Here is a 24,052-nt window from a genome sequence, read left to right on the forward strand (position 1 = left end):
CACAGTGTGCACAGCGCTGCAGAGACCTCACAGTGTGCACAGCGCTGCAGAGACCTCACAGTGTGCACAGCGCTGCAGAGACCTCACCGTGTGCACAGCATTGCAGAGACCTCACCGTGTGCACAGCGCTGCAGAGACCTCACCGTGTGCACAGCGCTGCAGAGACCTTACAGTGTGCACAACGCTGCAGAGACCTCACTGTGTGCACAGCGCTGCAGAGACCTCACTGTGTGCACAGCGCTGCAGAGACCTTACAGTGTGCACAGCCCTGCAGAGACCTCACCGTGTGCACAGCGCTGCAGAGACCTCACCGTGTGCACAGCGCTGCAGAGACCTTACAGTGTGCACAGCGCTGCAGAGACCTCACCGTGTGCACAGCGCTGCAGAGACCTCACCGTGTGCACAGCGCTGCAGAGACCTCACAGTGTGCACAGTGCTGCAGAGACCTCACCGTGTGCACAGCGCTGCAGAGACCTCACCGTGTGCACAGCGCTGCAGAGACCTCACCGTGTGCACAGCATTGCAGAGACCTCACCGTGTGCACAGCGCTGCAGAGACCTCACCATGTGCACAGCGCTGCAGAGACCTCACCGTGTGCACAGCGCTGCAGAGACCTCACCGTGTGCACAGCGCTGCAGAGACCTCACCGTGTGCACAGCGCTGCAGAGACCTCACTGTGTGCACATTGCTGCAGAGACCTCACCGTGTGCACATTGCTGCAGAGACCTCACCGTGTGCACAGCATTGCAGAGACCTCACCGTGTGCACAGCGCTGCAGAGACCTCACTGTGTGCACATTGCTGCAGAGACCTCACCGTGTGCACAGCATTGCAGAGACCTCACCGTGTGCACAGCATTGCAGAGACCTCACCGTGTGCACAGCGCTGCAGAGACCTCACCGTATGCACAGCGCTGCAGGGACCTCATAGAATGCTGGCTTCAGAATAAGGCTATGTGCCCACGTGTGTGCGCTCTGCACCGCAGCGTTTTGTCACTGCATGTCCGCTTCAGAGCGCAGGTGAAAAGCTCCGTTCTGAAACTTTGGTGACTGCAGAATTGGTGCGCTCTGGATGCTGCCTCTCGCTATAGACAGAATGGAGACAGCGTGCAGAGCGCACGGAAGAAGTGACATGTTGCTTTTTAGAATGCAGCGGTTTGGCAGCATGCAAATCACTGCGTTCTAATACGCCACGTGGGCATGGATTATGCACAATCTTCACAGATTGTGCTGGGGACGCAGGACGCATGCAGTTACACTGCGGTGCAGAAAGCAGCGTAACTGCATGCAATACGCACACGTGGGCACAGAGCCTAAGCATGCAGATTTTGGTGCAGATTTTGGTAAAAAAAATGCATTAAACATTGCAGCATGTGCACAAGGCCTTACAGGGTAGAAAGAAATTACAAGTGGGTGTGGCGAGGGACTTGGTCAAAATTTGCTTCAGCGCACTATGTATGCCACATAATCCAGCCCACTCTCTGTTATTCAAAAATTGCAAGGGTTAATAGTGGAGAACCTGCTGCAGTAGTGTGTCCCCCTCATCCGGAGCCCCCGCCCGTCTGTCCACGGCTGGAGCTCGTCAGTCTCCTATAAAGCGGCCTCTGCCCGGCCTGAGCTCATTCCACAGGTACAGAGGTGAGTGAGGCTGGGGATAGAGGACTACAACCCTCAGCATTGTGCAGTCATGTCTGCAGGAGGCAGATTGGTTGTCATCTGAATGACCTGTTGTATTGTAGTGTTTTTGGTAAAAAAAAAAACAAAACACAATTTTTAAAGAAACCTAAGTGTGTCCCTATCCCTCAAGCTGAAGCCTTGGTGCAGACCTGGAGGTGGATGGTGATCTAATGAGTAGAGTTGAGCGGATCGGTTATAATCCGGGTCTGACTGAGCCGGATCGGGTTGCCGCCGAAGTCCGGATCCGATCCGGAATCCGTGGCTATGTTAATGAATGGGGAGCTGGGGATGAGAGAGAGAGCGAAAAGTATCCCGGATCCGAATTGTGCACCCCGAATCCTGGGTACTGGTCGGACTCTTGAACCGTGCAGATCTGGATTTTGCCGATCCGGGTCTGCTCAACACTAATGAGATGTCTCCTCTGCAGCTGATCATAGATTCCTGCCATCTGTGGATCAGGTTTTTTATCTTCCCATTAGTGACTCTTGTTCTGTTCTTCTGGAGGACATAGCCTATGTGACCTGTAGGGTGTCTCCTTCCCCGGTGGCCGGTGTGTGTCCCCTGTAGGGTGTCTCCCCTGTAGGGTGTCTCCCTCCCCGGTGGCTGTGTGTGTGTGACCCGCAGGGCATCTCCCTCTCCGGTGGCCTCCAGCTTTGTGTATCTACAGGTCAGATCTGGTCCAGTGTGGAGCATCCACTGAAGACATGAGGCGCTACAAGGTGACTGTGGCTACAGGGAATGATTTGCTCTCTGGGACCATTGACTCCATCTCTATCAGTCTTATTGGGGAGAAAGGAGAGAGCTCTAAGAAGAAGCTGTCCCACCTGTGGCTCCACGGATCGGTGAGTGGTCTTGTATTAGAACGGCTGTTGTGTGTCCCGCAGGTGGTGTCTATACAGGGGGCTCCTACGGTAACACTTCTCTCAGTAAATGGGGATCATATTCCATGGTGACTTCACTGTTACTCCTTCACTGAGCGGTTTTTAACTTTGCTACATTCCTCTTAAAGGGGTTGTCCACCTTCAGAAAACTGGCTGTGTTCATGGTTATACACTTGTGAGTACACTTCTATTTCCAGAGGTGTTTAGATCCTGGATCCTCCAATCTCCACCTTCGTTTGGAGGCTCCACTTCTGCATAGTTGATGATCCCTTTCTAGTGATGGGTATTATAAGGAGACTTTTTTTTTTTTCAATAATCTCATAGTTGTAATGGGAATAGTTTTTGGCTTTTGAATTGATGTTCAGATGATGCCTGACACATGAGGGTTTCCACATAGAGCTGGAGAGGAGCTTCCAACCCCTGGACCAAGGATGATGCCTGGAGACCTGGCACTTTAGGAAATGGTATTGTTGTTGAACAACCTACTAATGTACATGTGGGCCACCCTTCTTACAATTTGAGATATTAGAAGTGCTTTAGCTGTCCGCCATGGGGTTCTATCATTCAGGCTTAGCATGTCTGCGACAAGTAACTAGCTGCAATGTCTATAGAATTGGGGGTTCTTGATGGCCAACTGTCAACACTGTTTCAGACTCAATATGAGCCATCAGGGTCATGTAATGTCATCAGGAGGGCTGGACGGCTCTGTACTGATGGATCTGTTGTCTACAGTCAACGACACTTAGGGCATTTCTCCTAATGTGGGGTCAATGTTCTCGCTCTCCAGGTGCGGACCTTTGATGTGACCATTGAGGAGGTTGTTGGGAAGCTGCTGTCTGTGCGAATCTACAAAGAGACTAATGTCTTTCCAATTGAGGATGCCTGGTATGGCCGGTATATCCATGTCACCTCCCCCACTGGGAAGCTTGACTGTTTTCCAGTGTACCGGTGGATCCCTAGTCGGACCAATGTGGTGATCCCTCATGGGATAGGTGAGTAGTGCTAGTGGGTTGGACAATTCTGCAAATGAGAACTAAAGCTCCATCCAGAGACCATATTGTGATATGTAGTCAAGCGTCCTGGCTTGCTGTGTAGGCCCAGATGGATGGGGACCCCATTGGATATAAATCTCTGGGCAATGGCCTAAATCTGCCATTGTACCTGTGTCCATAAATATGACTGGAGCTTGGACAGTCTCTGGAGCTGGTGCTACTTAGTGTGACCTGTTCTTCTTTCAGGCAGTATAGTATCCTCCAGCAATGTCTGCATGGATCATCGGATAGAAGAGCTGGAGAAGAATAGAGAAGTTTACAAGTGAGTGACGCAGAGTGGTCACCGGCTATAGGGGGTGCCCCAGGAACATGTCTAACTTTGGTTGGTTTGCAGGTGGAAGCTGTACGCTCCTGGGGCACCATATTGCATGGATGCAAACAGCGCTAAGGATCTACCCGCGGATGAACAATACTCCGCACAAAAGGAAAGCAGCTTCCAGATCACCAAGATTATGGCGTAGGTTAAGAATTTATCAATTTTTACTTTTTTTTTGGGTCTTCTCACTGGAAATCTGACCTTTTTCTATTGTCTTACAGAGGACTTGAAGTAGGAATAAAAGGTTTCACACAATGCACTGATTCCTGGAGAAACTTAGAAGACATCAAGACTGTGTTTTACTTCAACAGAACCAAAACCTCAGGTGCCCCTCCCTCCCCCCTCACTATCCGATCCTAACTTTCGTCATTTGCTTTATAAACCCAGAAATCTGAGTCTAAACTCTGCTGCCTCAAGAATTGTCTTTATCAATTGACTCGCCCACCCCAGGGCTTTGGGACACCCAGTGTCAGGCTGGACTAGTCCGGGGTAGTCAGTGGTGGTGGGGCCCGACTCCGTGACCCTGGCGGGGTCAACTAATATGGCTTCAGTGGGGGTGGTGATTATTAAAGTTTGTATTCGTGACGCCACCAGTGGTTTGTGGCTATTAAGCCGCCAGGGCTGGTGGAATTGCAGCTTGGGTGGTCCTGCTCCCCACAGGTGGAGCGGTGCCCCGGGGCAACCGTTGGTGCTTATTACAGTTTATGGTGCTCGGAAAGGGTGCAGGGCTACTCAGGACAGTGAAAAGAACTGACACAAATGACAGTCTCTTTACCTTCTTTACTTTTACTTGGCAAAACAGTCCAGTCCTGGGAGACCGTCACAGGTGGTGAATGGGATCTGGCCGGCCTGGAGGTAACTGGGGTGATCCCCTTGGCCAGTCGAGTATTGAGGCCTACTCCCTGTTCTTCCTTCACTTCTACAGGACCCTGCACTTTGAGTTTAGCAATGGCCCTCTTGCTGCTGGGACCGGTGGCTTGTCCCTTTTCTCCTAGGTTAGGCTGCGCAGGCCCTCTCTGATGCTCCCCCTGCGGGGGTCCACACCAGGCCCTGGTGATGCAGCTGTACCTTTGGATGGTTTTGGGGGCCAGGAGACTTGCAGTCCTCCTGCCCTTCGGATTTAGCTATAAGGAAAGGGTTTTACACCCTGGCAACCGGACTCCGATGTCTAATTCTTCTACTGTGCCTCTTTACAGCTCTTGCTTTCCTGGGTTGAGCTAACCTAGCTCCAACCCCAGCTCACAAGACTGCACTACTCCACGTCCTCTCTCAACTTCCCTAACAGACTGAACACTAACTCCTCCCTCAGGTCAGACATAAGGAAGTGCTCCCTGGAACTCCAGGTTTAGAGCTCCCTCTGCTGGCCTGAGGAACGGCGCTGGATGTTAGTACTTACTGGCCAATGGACCTCCCAATTACCTCTAGGCTCAGCATTAACCCTTTGGAGGGGCAATGCCGTTGTGGCAACCAGATCCTGGGGTGCCACACAATCTTGGACTCTTGTCTTCTCACATGTGGCACAAAATACAAACCTTTCTGTACTGAACTGCATTAGTGGCAAAAAGTCAACAAATCTCTCTGCCAGCACATCCTGAATCACCAGAGCCTTAAGACTTAGAGGAGCATCCAAGATCAGGAAGCATTGAGCTTGGGATGATAGATTATGATGTTATCAAGGCAAACTTGTCACCCCACACAGTCCATTGTTTGTGGGGGTACAGGGTTTCTTGTATCAGGGGACACCTGGGTAGATGGGAACATCATTACTATAGCCTCAGAAAAAGAATGGTGGGAGAACAGCAATAATGGGGGATTTCATGGGTGGGTCTACTTTCTTCTGGCACATGTAGAGTGGTGATCTTGGTAGGAAGGTAGTCCTGGTGATCTGTTTCTTTTATCATGGCCTCACTTTTTGACCAGTTTTCCCTTGTCTCCTACCACAGATGAGGTCTCCCGGATCTGGAATGAGGACTCCTTCTTTGGTTACCAGTATCTGAATGGAATAAACCCAATGCTGATAAAGAAATGTAGCAAGTTACCGGAGAACTTCCCAGTCAGCAGCAGCATGGTGGCCTCCTCCCTGGGGTCCTCCACAGACCTGGATAAAGAGCTGCAGGTGAGCACTGATCTGCATGTAACCTGCGATGCTTCCACCCCCCCCCCCCTTTCCAGTGTGAACATGTCAATAATGTCCTCTGATCTTACAGAATGGAAATGTCTTTCTGATTGACTACAAGATTCTCCAGGGAGTTACTCCTAATGAGTCAATCAATGGGAAGCCACAATTCCTGACTGCCCCAATTTGTCTGCTATGGAAAGACCCCCAGGACCAGCTGCTCCCCATCGCTATCCAGGTATTGTCAGGTGACATTATACAGAAACTCCCATCCTACAGTTATTTTCAGCCTCATTCTTGGCCCTTCTGGCCTCTGTGCCTCCACATCCTTATGTCATTGGCCTGTCTCTGCTCACCCCTCCACTAGTAGACTGTGTTCTGGTCCACCAGGTCACTGTGGTGACCCGGTCACCAGCTAGGATGTCCTCATTTAGCAGCCCAGGAAGTTGTGTGCTACCTGAGTATTGTGGTGGTATGTCTGACTGCTACAAAGACTCGCATTCTACTTCCACTTGTCTTCTCCTGCATGGAGGCTCTAACCGAACCAGCTTTAGAGGGTGAAAAATGGAAGATGGTGGTCAGTACCCAGGATGGTGTATATTAAGATCCCATCACTCCTTTTACTATGGGTCAAGTACATGTCTCAGCATGATGTGCACCTGGAAGGGTTAATATCCCTTGGAAATTGACTTCTATTATAGCCTATAGTGCAGGGTTTCCCAAACTGTTCTTCATGGACCCCAACAGGTCATGTTTTCAGGATTTCCTTAATATCGCACAGGTGATGCCTTGAATAATTCATTCACCTGTTCACTGATGAGGAAATCCTGAAAACACGACTTGTTGGGAGCCATGAGGACTGGAGTTTGGGAAATACTGCTCTAGTGAGTATAAATCACGGTGCTGTCACCACTCATCAAATACAAAGGGTGAGCAGTGCCCAACAGTCAGAAGGTCGCAGTCGCTGAAAGCTAATGGATTCTAGACCATACAAGGTACAAATGTATTTAAGCTTCATACAGCTTTCTTAAAAACAAGCTATATTTCGGCTCTAGTTCTTATTTTCAGGTGTCTTATATTTTTGTGTTGGCATCAGCGATTGCTTTGCCTACTGGAAAATATTCACTCCCTTTTCCAGCCCACACCTCTGCACCAGTGATTGGAACATGTATGTATTGCACATTAATATTGACCCCTCTGTGCCACCATCAGTGGTTCAATATGTTGTAAACCCGACACAGTTCAAGAAAAAAGGTAGATCAGTCAATAGGTTTGTATGCTCGTTTTATTCAAAAGAAAATTGCTGAAGTGACAGCCAGTGTGTGACAAATCACATTGAACGATTCTGTCCAACGCTTTGGCTCATGATAGAGCCTTCATCAGACATATTAACACCGTATATGGAGTGAAAATAAGGTCCTGTTCACACATACCTCCTACTAACCATCAGTGGTTCACTCAGGGCTGTATTACTGCCCGAGGATCATATCTGACTGGTGGCTCTTCTGACCTGAACGGGTCATGTGTTTCTATGCAGCTGTCATTCTTGGTAAGGAGGGCAGACTAGGCCAAGCACTGTGCTGCCATCCTCGGGCAGTAATGGAAACAGTATACAATGTGCAGTGCTGACAGGGGAATGTCTAAAGGAACGCGTGTATACAAAACATTCAGAACATGGAGAAGCAGAAATACTTTACTGGTTCCGACTGACGTTCTCCTGTATCCATGAGTAGGAGCCATGGTTTATGGAGGACATTCAGCTCAGACTGACAGGTGGAGCTTTCCCTTGTGTGGCTCCTCTTCTATATGCCTGGTCCTAAGCAAGTTCTGGACTGCCTAGGTTTAATATTACATGTCTGTGACTGGATCGTGGGCTTCTAGGGGGCAGGCACCTGGCTTTTTCCAACCTCCCTCCTTATGATAAATGGGATCATTCCTCCAGGCTTTGAAGCTTGGGCTTGCCAGGCCAGGGTGTCGTTGATATATGCAGACCATGGGAAGATCAGGATGTCCTAAAGACCTGAACTCGCATGTTCTGTCAGTCCCTTCAAAATAGAACAATTGTCTTTATTATACAAAACAAAAAGTCTCGTTGCATTCCCTCAAATAAATGGCCACTACCTATTTACACACTGCAGAAGATCATAGGCTGTAGTACTGCAGTTGATATCAGCAGGGACTATAACCTGTATAAAAGCTGAGGCAGGCAATGTGGCAGCCATTTTCAGGAGTTGTAGGCTATAGAGGGGATTAGAGCTTAAAGTAATGGGGTGGGGAATGAAGGCCCTAAAACGTGGGACAAACTGCAGACTTTAATGTTGTATAACTGCAGTAGTCTGAATAGATTCCACTGATGAAGGGAGAAGGAGGCACCCGGCTGGGTTTTGAGACTCTGCGTCTGTCATGTCCCACTACCTGGACTCCCATCTGCTCCACAGCTGATCACTATCCGAGGACATGACTCCCATTGTATCTGACTGGTTATACACCCTGGGCCTGATCTATCAAAGCATCTAGCATTAAATCCCTGCATTTTTCATAATAAGTTTGATTTGTTTTCTGGCTCTTACTGGACCTTGGCTCTCAGCTAAGCCCCCTCCAATGGTGATAGTACGAGGCCTAGCTCTGATGGCTTCACTATCACAATTACTTATTTGTATGTTTGGATGATGCTACTAGAAGGACCTGTGGAGCACCCCACGGGGTCTTGGGAATACTCGTCGCCAAGCAGGTGAGGGTCAGGGGATGTCACGGGTAACCCTGCCTGGTTTCGTGACCCCCGAGGTGTCCACAAAAGGGAATGGCTTGTGGGATAAGTATGAATGGGTCGAGGATTTTGGGAGCTGTCTCATGATGCCACCTGTGGTACGTGGCCAGGGATTATCTGCCACTGCAGGTGCTGTCCTCTGGGGTGGATGGTGTCTCAGTCAAGATGGTTCCGCTCTCCACAGGTGGAGCTGGGTCCCAGGGAGGTTGAGGGGGGGGGGGGGTGTCAGTGGTGGCCTTTGGTGCCAGGGCGATGGCGCCAGCAATGATGGGCTGACAGTGGTTGCAGTTCAAGGCATTTTACTCAGTCCAGTTGTCACCCATGGAGTTCTGGTCTCTGCGGTGATAGGCCCCAGCCGATCCTGGATGAATCAGAGGCCACCACCAGTATTGTGGAGAGAGACTTTCCTTCCTGCGCTCTTTAGTGTGGATCCCAGTGTCTTGAAGTTACTTGGGGACCCTGTGTCATTGGGGTTCCCATCCTGTCCACAGGCAGCGCGAATCCTTTGTTGGGCCTGACCATCATCACAACTCATGGTTCTGTGCTTCTGTACCCCAGGGCTTGTGGTGGTCAGAGGCACATGAAATTCCCCCTGTCCGGCAGATTCTGGTGGCGTAACCTGAAGTGTACTATGGCAAAGCAGAAAGTTGGGTCCTACACCACCGCAAGTTACCTGCGGTATCGCCGGCAGTATCACCTGTGCCTGGGTGGAGAGCCTGGGAAAACCAAAGATCCAAGAGCGGCGTGCCCGTCACAAGAAGTCCATGGATAATAAGGTGAGAGTATAAAGAAACCGCACTCTGTCCGCTGTGCTGGATGTCATTTATTCAAAACACGTGGAGGGCTGGAGACGCTCTGTGAGCTGGCTCCTCTAAGACGTCTTAGAGGAGCCAGGTCACAGTGCGTCTCCAGCCCTCCACCCTGCACGTGTTTTGAATAAATGACATCCAGCACAGCGGACAGAGTGCGGTTTCTTTATACTCTCACCTTATTAACCTGAAGTGTACGCCACCATAGGGCTCTGCACCCTAACTGTGCTGGTTAGAGGGAGCAATAAAGCTTTCCCCTCAGCAACTGTATTTTCTCCTGTCTCACCAACTCTACCTGTTGTTGTTGTTGTTGTCATCTTCTGCTCCTTCCAGTCGGACCAGTCCTAACTGAGGAAGCTCTAAAGAACTCTCCTCAGTGAGTGTGTTCTGTGTCCCAGACTATTCTGAGGTAGAAGTCTGTTCTCTAACTTGCCTCATGCTGCCCCCACCTTCCTGATGACTCACTAGTGCTGGGAAAGTCCTATTGCTATGGTGACTACCCCAAGCCCAGTTCCAGTGGGAAAGCACCAAAGTGTAAGTGAACACCAGTGGTTAATCTCTTCCTTACCCGGGAATGAGGACTGCACCTTAAGTCAGATGCAATACCCTGTGGCTACTGAAGTTTTGGGGGCGCCACTCCTGCATAGACATCAAATGTACAGGCTAGAGCTACATTACAGGCCAGGAACACCATGGTCATCGGTCAGGGGTGTGTGTACACTTCCACTGAAACTGCTTTGTTTCCCCCCCCACCCCCCTAACCTCTCACCCCCTCATGTTTTGACACTTTTGCAATTTGCTTAATCTAATCTGTTTTAAATTAGTTGGGTCAGACTCCAGGAGAAAAGACACCAATCTTCTTGCCCAGTGACAATGAGTGGGACTGGACTTTGGCCAAGATCTGGGTGCGCAGTTCTGACTTCCAGGTCCATCAGATTATCTATCATCTGCTCCACACCCATCTCTTTGCGGAAGTGTTTAATGTCGCCACTCACCGGCAGCTGCCACATAACCATCCGGTGTACAAGGTGAGACGTCCACCCCAGTGCTACATTTTCTCTAACAGACATCTTGCTCATCATTTTTGCAATATTTAGTGGCTTCCTAGCACTGATCTCTGGCCCCATTCTTTACCTGCATCTACTGAAAAGCAATTATTCAGCTGATCCAACCCTTGTCGGACACTCTGCTCCTGTGCACGTTGTGTCTGATGGTGGGAAGGGACTTCCTAAATAGTTTTTGCTTTTTCACAGCCAAGAAATGGACTCTGCAAACCTTGCTTAATTTTTTTTTCTCTTACCTTCTGCAGCTTGTTATCCCTCATCTACGTTACACCCTGAGCATCAATACTCTCGCCAGAAATGTCCTCATTGCTCCTGGAGGTGTCTTTGATCAGGTAAGTCAATGTTCACATGACAGGTAGTATGTGGAGGGGGTGCTGGGCTGTGACAAATGCTGGGCATGTGGCAGGTTGAAGAGGTGGAGGTGTCCTGTATCTGGTTAATGTGCATCTTGTAGAGCAGCATAATTTAATCCTGCCATGATGGGCTGAGCCACCAAGAGGGGCCGTTTCTGTTGTCTGTAAGGATATAGGCTTTGACATGCAGCTTGGATTCGCTCCCCTTTCGTTTGCCTTCCACATGTCTTGTCTTGGTTTATCTCTTGTCTTGTGAATTTGTGAAATCTTACTTTCTGGTGGCTTCATTCTACTGTTGGCCGACAATTCCTCCCTTCAGAGGAGTCACCTGCCTTAAAACACTCCTATTAGAAGAATGGGGAGGTGTGAGGAGATGCTGTCATCACAGCCCAGGACAAACTCTGGAGAATGGAAGAGCTGCCGGGAAACACACAGAGGCCAGTCCACATTCTAGAACATTCTTACACTAGGGATAGAAATCAATGAACCAATTGCCAAAATGTTGACTTTGGAAGCATCAACACAACCTTCTTTCCCAAATGCTTGTAGTCCAGATGGGTAAGCTGGTGCAGAATCTAGCTGTTGTACAATGGACTGTCCTAGAAGATGCCTCATAGCATTTTGGCCCCCCTTAGGACATAGACATCAGCTTGGATTTGGGTCTGTATTTTCTCAACATGTCTTCAGTGGAGAATGTAATGCAATGCCTCTACATTTCCATCCAGCACCTTTAGTAATGCCAGTTAAGAGAAAGTCTCTTGAAGGACTGGGATAGTAATATTAGGTTGCAGAATCCATGAGGTTTATTTATAGTCTAGATCAAATAGTCCTAACCTGACATTATCAAAGCTCTAACTCCCAGCGTCCATCAAGCTTAATGGTTCCTGTGCTTTCACACGGCCATGGGGAGGTTCTGTCAGTGTCTGGCTGACCTGCACTCCTAACTGGTCTTCACTGTACTGGGAATATCTGAGGATCAGACCAGGGCTCTGTCTACACTCCAGTGTCCTCCAAACTCCTGGTTACTCTAGTGTCCATGACTAGAACTTCTGGTGCATCTAGTGTCGCGGGCGGAGGAGGGGACGCCGCGCTCTCCCACTGCTCGGGTCCGGCTGCTGCTGCTGCTCGGTGGCTCGAGCGATGGGCCGGATCCCGGGGACTCGAGCGGCGCTCCTCGCCCGTGAGTGAAAGGGGATTGGTTTTTGGGATAGTTTATTGTCCGTGACGCCACCCAGGGTTGTGGTGATTTGTTGACACCACCGCTGCTCTGTATGGGGATCCCGGGAGTGATGGCAAGGAGCAGCAAAGTTGTTGGTTCTCCCCCTCCGTGGGTAGGGGGTAGTTGTCCCGGGGCCCAGTGATGAGGTGGGTGATGAGGGATGGTGGGGCCGGTGCAGGGCTTGACTGGGTGCAGGGGGCAGCGCTGTGCCTTGCGGCACTGTGGTACTCACTCAGTCAGAGACACAGTTCTCGGTAAAACACACGGCTGGAAAGACTGTTCCCACGGACGGCTGCAGTTGCTTTTCCCCAGTAGTTGACGGTGACTGTCCCTTTTCCTGCACCTGAGAGGATGATGGTAAAGATGGGTTCCCACCGGTAACCCGCTCCCCGGCTTGGATATGGGCCGGAGGAGCCCTACTTTGCCCGCTGGCCCTGAGAAACTGGTGCCCTGGCGGTGGTGGTGTCCAACGGTTGGACTGTTGCCTTCAATCGGGACTTGGTTGTTGGGAGACCCAGAGGTCCCCTTCACTAACGGATTTGGCAAATTCACGGCGACTCCTAGCCTTGCCAGGATCCGAAAGGCCCCTGCCACTGGTGCTGGCTTCACTTTGTATACCGCTCCGGTACTGCCGGGCCACCACCCGTCCGCGGTCCTTTCGGCAACCTCCGGTCAGCCGCTCCTGCGGACAGTCACCACCATCTGCTGAGCTTGCGGTCTCAGTCCGGGGCACACACCCGGACCAGCTTCAGGCTTTACAAGCTGTCACTTTTTACTCCTTCTCTCTAGCTCCTCAACTACTTCCCTTCCTTCTACTTCCACCAACTTTTCTTATCTTGACTCTATCTCAGACTCTAGTCTGACTTAAACTGCCTGGTTTTCCCGCCTCCAGGGCTGTAAACTCCTCAGTGGGCGGAGCCAACCACCTGGCCCACCCCCTGGTGTCGACATCAGCCCCTGGAGGAAGGCAACAAGGATTTTAGGTTAGCCTTGGTGTTCCTAACTGGGGTGTAGGGTGTGGTGGTGTTATGACCTGTGACCCCTGGCTTGCCCAGGGCATCACACTAGCACTTTCCTCTTAACCCTGGTGTTACATTCTAAGGCTTAGTTCTTTTGCAGCATGGTCTCCTTCAAAAACGTTTCATTCTTCCATCTCTCACCTGTAGTTGGTATTAGACATACTCTTCATACAATGTAGACCGTAAGGTGCACATGGTCATATCCAAATGATTCTCTGGCATCAGTCAATGGAGGTGTTACCAGAAACCATCGATGGCTTCTTATTCAGCCGTAGGGTCAATTTCTGACTTCTAGGGAATTGTTACTTTTATAGGTAAAAATCACATTGAGAACCTGGAACTGCATTTGTATCTGGGCCCTCAGTTCCTTCTGTAAAGTTGAGGCCACATTAGCAAGATCTGTATTGGCCAAATGGCAGCCCAGTACTAAGTGGTGGTTAATTCTCACAATGCTGCCCTCCCCACTCTGATTTACTTATTCTTTGATCTTCCCACTTAGAACACGGCTCTCTGCACAAATTCTATCCACGTGTTACTGGAGAAGGCGATGCAAGAGGTGACATACAGCGGCCTCTGCCTGCCTGACGACATTGAGGCCCGAGGATTGGAGGCCATTCCCAATTACTACTACAGAGATGATGGGAGGTTGATCTGGGAGGCGATGGAGAGGTGACATGTACATGGCAATGTCTAATCTAGGTGGCATGGAGGTTTTGACTTCTAGGGCATTCTCTTGGAGCCTTAAATTTTTCTGAACTTTTTAGATAAAAAATTGCAAGGAAATGTCCTGAGTCTCTGCAGACTGCTCTATTTTCTATAGAAATATATATCTTTGCTGGTTTCATGAATCACTCAGATAAATATGGAGCCTGGCAGTAAATGTGCAGGTTACATCACTAGATGACTGTGCCCACTTGGTGGTGGTCTTGGCCTCAGTCTACACAATGCTCGGTAATGGGCTAAGACAGTACCAGCATAATGGTATTGATCAGACCATACTGTCCGGATGGACGGCACATGGTGTAAAATTGTAAAAACCTCTAATCACTATGATCATGGAGATCCTGGAGACCACCCTACAGTTTAGGAGGCCGTTATCTAACCCTCAATCTTTCCCTCCAGCTTTGTATCCAGCATGGTGCAGTTTTATTACAAGAGTGACGAGTCTGTGCAGATGGATCCAGAACTGCAGGCCTGGGTGGCTGAGATCTATGACAACGGCTTCCTAGAACGTGAATCCTCAGGTACCACGGTCATAAGGGCGGCGCCATAACAATGTCAGCATTGCCACAGGACACATGGGCGACTCTAGTTGTATTCTCACTTTACTGTCCTCACTACAGTGTATGGTCTGGATGACAACAGCGAGATGTTCTCTGCAGGCCGAGCAATAACTGGATAATTGTGGCTGTAGGTGTTACTGAACTTTGAGATACAAATGAAGGGCTGGATATAGCGCAGGACTTTCTCTTCTCTATGGGCCACTGATCTCTCCTGTTGGCCATTCTCCTGTGATGTCACCAGACGTCATATCTATTCATCAATCGCTCTATTATACGGAGCCAGCTGTCGGTCAACGTCAGACAAAAAGCCATCAGGAGTGGACCATGTCCGATCTGAGCTGGGAGAGGTCTGATGGCAGCACAGGCTGGGATTTTTACCCTATGGGGCTGAGGCCTTCATTGCCACCTTCCAGAGAGCCCTTATGTCCCAGCCATTGGCAGTAAAGATCTGCACCTTGCCAGTGCAGGGCCCAATTCTCATGGCTGATACCTCCAGTGCACACTGCACCTCTGACTTACTTTATGTCCTGTCTGTAACATGCAGCACTGCCAGAACTTGGACTGGGGGCACATTTGCTTTTTCACTGCATCATAAAGAAAACTTCCGGTACACGTTGTTTATGGTAACTGCATCTGGTCGTTTCACCATCAGACTCCAATATATCTTTAGGAAGCCGTGCACATGCCTCAGTAATCTGCAGATATGGAATCTCTAAGGGGAATGCCACTTGCAGGAGGAGCTGCGCAGTTCCTGCTCTCCTACCTGCACTCATCTGAGCAGCACTGTTATCAATGATTGGGCAGAGCTCTCGGGGAAATGTCAGGGGATGTGAACCCAGTACTTACAATGCTCTCCTCAGATAAGCTGCGGAGTCTGCAGGGAGGTGAGGACAAGTCTAGAGGAGCTTCCTTACAGACTGCAGGAGCACTTGGCCAAGCAGAGGACTCATGTTAGGTGGCAGCTGGATGTCTCCCCAGACTTCCTCAGCATTGCATCTTTTCTGCTGTCTCTTCCTTCCTGTATCTCCTCATTACTGCGCTGTCTTAATCTGCAAAGTTGTAACAGTTTTTAGATACTCATTGTGAGGCAGGAGGATTAGACTCTTGTATGACCTCATTGAGGTCATGTGAAGGGGAGAAATCGGTGGCTTTTGAACGACCACCCTGATCTGCAGCTCATCAGACCCGGTGGTCCTGGCCTCCTTAGCTTGGACAGAAGCCAGATAGTGTCTGAAAGCTCATTACTCTAGTACTGACTCCTCTCCTCCACCAGGAATCCCATCCTCCCTGGAGACCGTGTCCTCGCTGGTGAAATACCTGACCATGGTGATCTTCAGATGTTCTGCTCAGCACGCAGCGGTCAACAGTGGTCAGGTAAGTGGAGGAGCATTATTCACACCTGCAAAAATCTTTTCTGCCTGTTAATCTCCAAATATAAAGGTACTGTTAAAACAAACTGGCCGACTGGCCATATCATGATGCTCTGAGCACCTGTACATTGAACAAACACTTAAATACACCTTCCCACTGAGCCAGAAGGGTGGAGATATAACAGTCAGGTGGGAAGGTGTTTGGCAGCGCCATGATGCCCCAGGTCAGGCTGTGCTGACAGAGGTAGAAAAATTGTATCTTCAGCTCACCTTGAAAAATTTAATATTACCAGTTATGTATATTAGATTTTAATACAGGGTATTGATCCAGGGAACTAGTCTGATTGCCGGATGTGTAGTCAGGAAGGAAATTTTTCCCCATTGGAACTTGTTTGCCACATTGGGTTTTTTTTTTTTTTTTGCCTTCCTCTGCATCAACATGTTAGGCTACGGGTTGAACTAGATGGACTTAGGGTATGTGCGCACGTTGCTTTTTACCTGCTTTTTACCTGCTTTTTCGCTGCTTTTTCTTCTGCGCTGTTTAATGCCAAAATGGATGTGTTCTTCTATTCAAGCAAAGTCTATGGGAATTTGGGTTTCTTGTTCACACTATGTTGTTCAAAATACTGCCTTTTTGTGGCAGAACTTTGGTCAAAAACTCAGCTTTTCAAAGAAGCAACATGTCAATTGTTTTTGCCATTTGGGTTTTGCACTGCAAAGCTGAGTTTTTGACCAAAGTTCTGCCACAAAAAGGCTGCATTTTGAACAACATCGTGTGAACAAGAAACCCAAATTCCCATAGACTTTGCTTGAATAGAAGAACACATCCATTTTGGCATTAAAAAGCAGCAAAAAAGCAGGTAAAAAGCAGGTAAAAAGCAACGTGCGCACATAGTCTCCCTTCAACCTTAAAAACTATGATACTATGATACTCACCTGCCGCCCGGACTGCTCAGCCTTGCGGGTGCCTGGGATCCTTCGGTCTATCCCAACCGGTAATCAGCACATAAGGAAAGACTTATGATTAAGGACTTTTTTTGTTTTTAATAGTCCGAAACGCGTTAAGCCATCATGACCTTCACTTTCACAATCTAAGTGGGTTTTTGGTCTCCACGATGTTTTTAACCATGTCTTAATAAAGTCTTGGATATTTTAATACAAGGAGAAGTTGTGCCGGATCGTCCTCCTTTTCCTTATGTGCTGACAGAGGCCTTTTTAAAGTGATTTACCAGCTCTTGGAGAGGTGATCAAAGGCCTTCCCGCTGAACTGTGGCCAATAGGAACTTGGGGCATAAACAAATGTGGGACTTCAGACATTTGCTCTGCAGTGGGGTTACTATGAGCCAGGAGAGTCTGCAGAAAATGGAGGATCAGGTGTGAACAGTCTCCTCCCTATGAGGGTCTTGTTACTCCAGACTCCATTGGAGGGTTTTCTGCTCATAGATTCTGACCGCCAACCTTCCCAAACCTCACGCCTTCACTGGATGATTGGGCTCTAATACTGAGGGAATACTGAGCTATGACTCTTCATTTACACTGTGTAGGACAGTCTGCATTCAGACTAATGTCCCCTCTGCAGCAGCTTATTGCAGTTTACTGACTTGGGTGACTGACGCCACACGTGTTGTCTCATTATTTGACCTCGGGATTGTCTTCTGCAGTTTGACTTCTATTCCTGGATGCCCAATGGACCAACATCTATGAAGAGCCCCCCGCCCTCAGCCAAAGGGGTTACCACACTGCAGACGATCCTGGACTCCCTGCCTGATATCAATACAACGGCTATTGGAATAGTTGCAGTGTGGCAGCTCAGTAAGGAGCCCCAAGACCGGGTGAGTAGGAGGCAACCTCCATGACAGTACCACAGGAGGGTGATGTCACCCTAATTAGGTTAATGACTCCTCTAACAGTTATTCCTGTCATCTATTGGGGGGGAGGGGGGTTACTTAGATGAAGTTGTGGCCACTGAGTATTATGATGACTTCCAGCAGAGGGTGGTGTGCTATGGTGGCTTGGTCAGAGGCTAGGCTCTATAAAGATCTCACTAACTTGTAGAGAAGAAAAGCTGACAGGAGAATCTGGAAAGTCCTCAGAGCTGCAACAGACATGATTAAACATGTATTCAGATAACACAACCACCATGCCCATCTGACACCTGAGGGGCACAAAACAGAAAAATGTTACGGTGAGCCCTGGGCAGAGACCATTGAGCTGAAAACTAAAGGGTGCTTTACACGCTGCGATATCTGTAACGATATATCGTCGGTCACGTCGTTAGTGACGCACATCCAGCGCCGTTACCGATATTGCTGCGTGTAACACAAATGAGCGACGATCAACGAGCGCAAAAACGTGAAATCGTTGCTTGTTGACACGTCGCTCATTTCCTTAATATCGCTGCTGCGACGGGTACGATGTTCGTCGTTCCTGCGGCACCACACATCGCTGTGTGATGCCAAAGGAGCTACAAACATCTCCTTACCTGCCTCCATCAATGCGGAAGGAAGGAGGTGGGCGGGAGGCTACGTCACGCTCATCTCCGCTTCTATTGGCCGGCCGCTCAGTGACGCCGAACGCACCTCCCCTTGAGGGAGGGATTGTTCAGCGGTCACAACGACGTCACTGACAAGGTATGTGCGTATGACTCTGCCGTAGAGATAATGTTTCGCTACAGCAGTGATCACCACATATCGTGCCACCGACGGGGGCGGGTGCTATCGGTCACGACATCGCTAGCGATGTCGCAATGTGTAAAGCACCCTAAGTCTTTCTGGAGACACCTCTGCCCCACCACTCACATGGTATCTGGGCCAGGCCTTCTCCAAATATTTGCAAATAATTCTCAACCATAGCTGAGGTGGTGCAATATGGCACGTCGCCTGTGGTGTTATGAAACTTTTTTTTTTTTTTTTTGTACTGCATGCCCCAGTAAATGGTAAACAATATACATGCAGACTTTACATGTCTATCCATGCAGTAAGTAAACTTGGGTATTGGAGACAGTCTGGTAATTTGGAAATTTGATGGGGACAAAGCAGTAAAATGGCTTCTCTCAATCTCTTGTGGGTGTGGCATCAACCTTCTAAAGAGGGTTTCCTAGAAAGCGCACAACTTACTGAGAATCTGTACTTTCCACCATTCTATAACTTTTATTTGGTCTTAATTCTCTTGTGTTTTAGAGAAATCTTGGCAGTTACCCCGACGAGCATTTTATTGAGGAGACTCCACTAAAATTCATTCAAGAATTCCAGGAGAAACTTGCAAAGATATCAAAGATCATTAATGAGCAGGACCTGACCCGGCGCGTGTCCTATCTGTACCTTGACCCCAAGAACATTGAGAACAGTGTCTCCATCTAAACATGGAGGCTTCATCCTTCTCCAGCCTGGACTCTGGCCTTGTCCTTGTTTCTTAAATTAGAAACGTGCAGTCAGAAAATAAAACAAATTGGATTCAACTAAATGTTTGTTTTGTTTTAAAATTGCACATTTCCACCACCTTTCCTTCCCTCGCCTTATAAAACAGAATCCATCTTGTCTTATAAGTGATGTCTTAGGGTTCAGCTAACACTAAAGGGAGGGGCTGGGGTTGAATTTCACATTTGTATACACACCCCCTGAAGCTCTTATTGGGGCCTAGTTTGGAAGAGTTACTACTGTGTTTGGGATACTGCATAAACTGGTCACATGCTGTAATAAAGCAGAATCGTCCAGTGCACCATGGATGGTGTGTTGTATTGATATCTCCAAGCGCTTGTAAAACAAATCTTTAGAGTTTCAGAGGCATAGTGTATTTCACTCACAAAATTTGGTGCCGAAACCCAGGACAGACGGACTGCATTATACATCTGATTGCAGGTGACTAACTTTAAAAACAGTAATGCTAAAAGCTGCAGCATCAGTTAAGCTTAATTCTTACACTTGCCTTAATCTTTCTAAATTATTTATTCCCATCCTGGTGAGCTATTTTGCATTAGTCTGGTCCAAGAACTGGAGAAAGTTAGCTATTAGTGTTGAGCGAGTATGCTTGTCACTACTCGGTACTCGCACGAGTATCACTGTACTCGGGCTACTTGGCGGGGACCGAGTAATTTCGCGATACTCGTGCTGTACTTGTGGTCTTCATCTTTGCATGTCGGCGCTCTTTTTAGAGCCAGCCCTTATGCAGGGATTGGCTGGCAGACCACTGCAATGCCACAGCCCGGTTATTTGTGGAATTGCAGTGATTGGCCGGCCCTCACAGCATGACCGTGCCTTTCGCCCGACACTTCCCCGCTCGGCTACGGCCCCTCCCGCACATATATATAATATATAATATATATATATATATATATATATATATATATATATTATATATATATATATATATATATATATATATATATAATTATATATAAACGTTTTTTTTATTTACATTGTTAGGGTTTCTACATGCTGCCGGGGGTCATTTCAGAATAATACTCGGGTCTCCCATAGGATAACATTGGGCTCGGTGCTCGGGCCGAATACACGAGTATCTTGGGATGCTCGGCCCGAGCCTCAAACTCCCGAGCTTTTTGGCACTCGCTCATCACTATTAGCTATGCCTTTTGAACTGTGTATGGGGAAATTGGTGTGCAACATAGTGGTACTCATAATTGGAGGGTTTCTAGAATTGCTTTGACTGTGGAGTCTGATCAACCAAACAGAGGGATCTTGTAGCCCATTTGCCAGTTGCACTGTAGGATTGTCTGACTGTGTACACTAAAATCCTATGTTTTGTATTTGATTGCCAGTAAATTGGGGGAAAATGTGTGCTAGCACTGATGCAAGCTGAGGAAGCTTGTGGGAGCCATTATTTAGATTGCAATAGTAAGGGGTGCTTCACACACAGCGAGCTTGCTGCCGAGATCGCTGCTGAGTCACGCTTTTTGTGACGCAGCAGTGACCTCATTAGCGATCTCGCTGTGTGTGACACTGAGCAGCGATCTGGCCCCTGCTGCGAGATCGCTGCTCGTTACACACAGCCCTGGTTCGTTTTCTTCAAAGGCGCTCTCCCACTGTGACACACAGATCGCTGTGTGTGTGACAGCGAGAGAGCGACAAATGAAGGGAGCAGGAGCCGGCATCTGGCAGCTGCGGTAAGCTGTAACCAAGATAAACATCGGGTAACCAAGGTGGAAACAAACAAGACAGTTCAGATAACGTGAAGGAATTGATTACAAAAATGTTAATGCTGAGATTCCCCTAGATGGGGGGTGGGGGGGAAGAGAGAATCTGCCTTGTATTCAGTAAATGGTGAACAGAGAATTTGAGAAAGCGAGGGAGGTGTGATGTAACATACAACATGTTGTATGAATGTTTGGTACACCTGGATATGTCAGTCTAGCCAGTCCATTGTCCATTCATTCTACCTATAATGGACCAGGACCGTGGACATGTATCGTATCCGAAGTACAGACTATTGACAGGAAATATTGCTTAACTTGCAATTTGACCAGATCTAAGGTTAGTCCCCCCCCCCCCCCCCCCCCCCACATGGTCCTACCATGCTCTAAAAGAACCACATGGTAACTAGAGGAGCCATCTCTTAATGTCTGTAGACCTGTGGGGAAGCTGAGAAACTGCCACAACTAAGACATGCACTATTAAGCCTCTAGTACTAAAAGTCCTGAATATTAAATGCTTAATTCTACTGACACGCTTTAGTAAAGATAAGAAGCAAGTTCTTATTCAGACAAATCAAATATGCCGGTCTGAGAGATGCAGGATGAAAACTGAGGAATTTGTATGTGAATGGTGACTGCACATATTAATAAGGCGAATACTGGGAGTCGGGATAGTCAAAGGATATATCTAAATGGTAGCCTGAGTATGTTCAGATGTGAGACTCGGATCAGTATCTTAAAGTCTTGCAGCATTGGATCTGACAATAGAAGGAGCAATCCTTAAATGACATACCTCAGAGAAAGATGTGGTGCAAATTATATATATTTTGCGATTTGTGGATTAATTAAATAGATCTGAAGATGTTTTTGAGGTGCCTTTGTGAAAGAGGGGGGGGAGGGACACTTATAGGGAGGCTTGGTAACTTGTCTGGAAGAGCGAAAATTTAGAGCTCTCTCTCGCTTTTATTTTAATGATCCTGCCCCAATAACTTTGGACAAGTTTACATTGCTTAATCGATACTGTAGTGGGAATTCTGTGTATTCAAATAGTTTTCTATGGGAAATCCTCACAGCATTTTATGGTGATTTACTTGAAAAATTTCATTTATTTCATTACTCTGCTCCTAGAGCTGTGTGTGTTCTCTATTGAAGGAGAACTCACAACCTCTCGTGGCCGCCTGTTCCACTCGATCACCCTCACTGTCAATTTTTTTTCTCTCTAATATCTAATCTGTCTCCTCCCCATCACTTTCATCCCATTGCTTCTAGTCTTTCCTTGTGAAAATGAGAATAAAACTGATTCCTCTACAGTGACGGCCTTTCCGATATTTGTAGACAGCTATTAAGTCTCCTCTCAGTCTTCTCTTTTGCAAGCTAAACAATCCTAAATCCTGTAACTGTTCCTCATTGGTGACTGGTCTGCAAACCATGTCCTTTCTGGTCACTCTTCTCTGAACTTGCTCCAGTTTGTTTGTTTATTTTTTTATAAAATGTGGTGCCAAGAACTGGACAAAATATTCCAGATGAGGTCTGACCAAAGAAGAGTAAGGGGGATAATGGCGTCACGTGACCTAGACTGTATGCTTCTGTTAATACATCCTAGAATGGTGTTTGCTGCTGCGTCACACTGTTGACTCATGTGCAGTCTGATCTATTAGTATAGCCTAGTCTTTTTCACACATGCTGTTTAATAGCGCTTTTCCTCCCATGCTGTATATGCTCTTTTCATTATTCTTGCCAAGATGTATGACTTTGGTTTTCAACATTGTTCCAGCTTGTTTAGATCTTATTGAATCCTCTTCTCTAGTATTAGCTATTCCTGAGCTTTGTGTCATTAGCAAATGTAATCAGTTTACTGTTAATTCCTTCATCTAAATCATTGATAAAAATGTTGACGAACACTGGGTCCAGGACAGAGCCCTGTGGTACCCCACTTGCGACAGTCTTCCAACTGGATGTGCAGTCATTTATGACCACTCTTTGACTCTGATCACTAAGCCAGTTACGAATCCATCTAACATGGTTTACAGCAGAGACCTGTGGTTTAATAGCCAGGTAGTCTGCACCGGTCACCAGGGCTGCATGTCTTGTATCAGCCATTTCTCTGGTTCAAGCCAAGATTGCGAAGGCAACAGAAATGGTTCTCCATTACAAAGTTATAGATAACATGAGATTTATGGTGTTCTCCGTTCACTCTAGACACAATGTGACAGTTTTGAATCGAGCTATGCTTTGGATATTGCATTGAAAAAGGGAAATATGTGGATAGGCACCTGTTTTTGAGATTTAATTGTTCATATGTTTTTGTTTGTCTACTGTATCCACAATTAGATTTACATCTCATGATTGCTCTGATGTAACAAGGAACGGCAGGGTTTAAACACGTCTCTGGTTGAATCTACACTGGATATGCTGAGGTTACACAACATGAGGTAAAAGTCTAACCACTGCCTCCTGACCTATCGGTAGAGTTGCACATGGTCTCAACCCAGGAGACTGATGCTAAAAAGACAAGTGAGGAAGTCATGATCCAAGATTAGATGGGCCAATCCAGCTTCTCCTAACCATAGAAACATCCATAGAGCTCGGGGGGAAAACCCATCTGGATAAACAGCCGCTATAAAGAGTCACATTACCAGCAGAATGAGGGTCACAACACACACAGTGCTGGACTATCTCACATAGGACCTTATGGGAAATCTCCAGATTGGGTCAGGTATAGCGGGAATAGCTAAAATACATGAGTGGTTACAGGAAAACGCGACCTAAAGTCAGATTCATGGTGGGAAAAACATTCTTTGACCTGAATCAGCCAATTAGTTCCAATTAGTTCAAAAGTTTGTGACTTTCAAGAATAACACACACCTGTATGTAACTGATAGTTTTATTTGTTGGTATTTGTAGCTGTAAGAGTGCTACTCTGTGTTACTGAAGGTAAGCAGATCCATGTGTAAGGGAAATCCTGTCAATAAAATCGCCTGG

The 24,052-nt window shown here is 47.7% G+C and overlaps 1 protein-coding gene across 1 annotated transcript; it reads left to right on the forward strand.

The window, feature by feature from the left end:
* The first annotated feature begins 2,379 nt into the window (after window positions 1–2,379).
* Window positions 2,380–19,309, forward strand: LOC142290784 (polyunsaturated fatty acid lipoxygenase ALOX15B-like). Its single transcript, XM_075334785.1, has 14 exons — window positions 2,380–2,517; window positions 3,344–3,555; window positions 3,799–3,870; window positions 3,943–4,065; window positions 4,146–4,249; window positions 5,868–6,040; window positions 6,132–6,278; window positions 10,441–10,644; window positions 10,926–11,012; window positions 13,771–13,940; window positions 14,394–14,515; window positions 15,828–15,928; window positions 17,586–17,756; window positions 19,104–19,309. Exons 1-14 carry the CDS (start codon window positions 2,380–2,382, stop codon window positions 19,281–19,283), a joined length of 2,004 nt encoding a protein of 667 aa, XP_075190900.1. The 3' UTR covers window positions 19,284–19,309.
* The last annotated feature ends 4,743 nt before the right edge of the window (window positions 19,310–24,052 follow it).

This window comes from Anomaloglossus baeobatrachus, chromosome 2, assembly GCF_048569485.1.
Source record: "Anomaloglossus baeobatrachus isolate aAnoBae1 chromosome 2, aAnoBae1.hap1, whole genome shotgun sequence".
NCBI classification, from domain to species: domain Eukaryota; kingdom Metazoa; phylum Chordata; class Amphibia; order Anura; family Aromobatidae; genus Anomaloglossus; species Anomaloglossus baeobatrachus.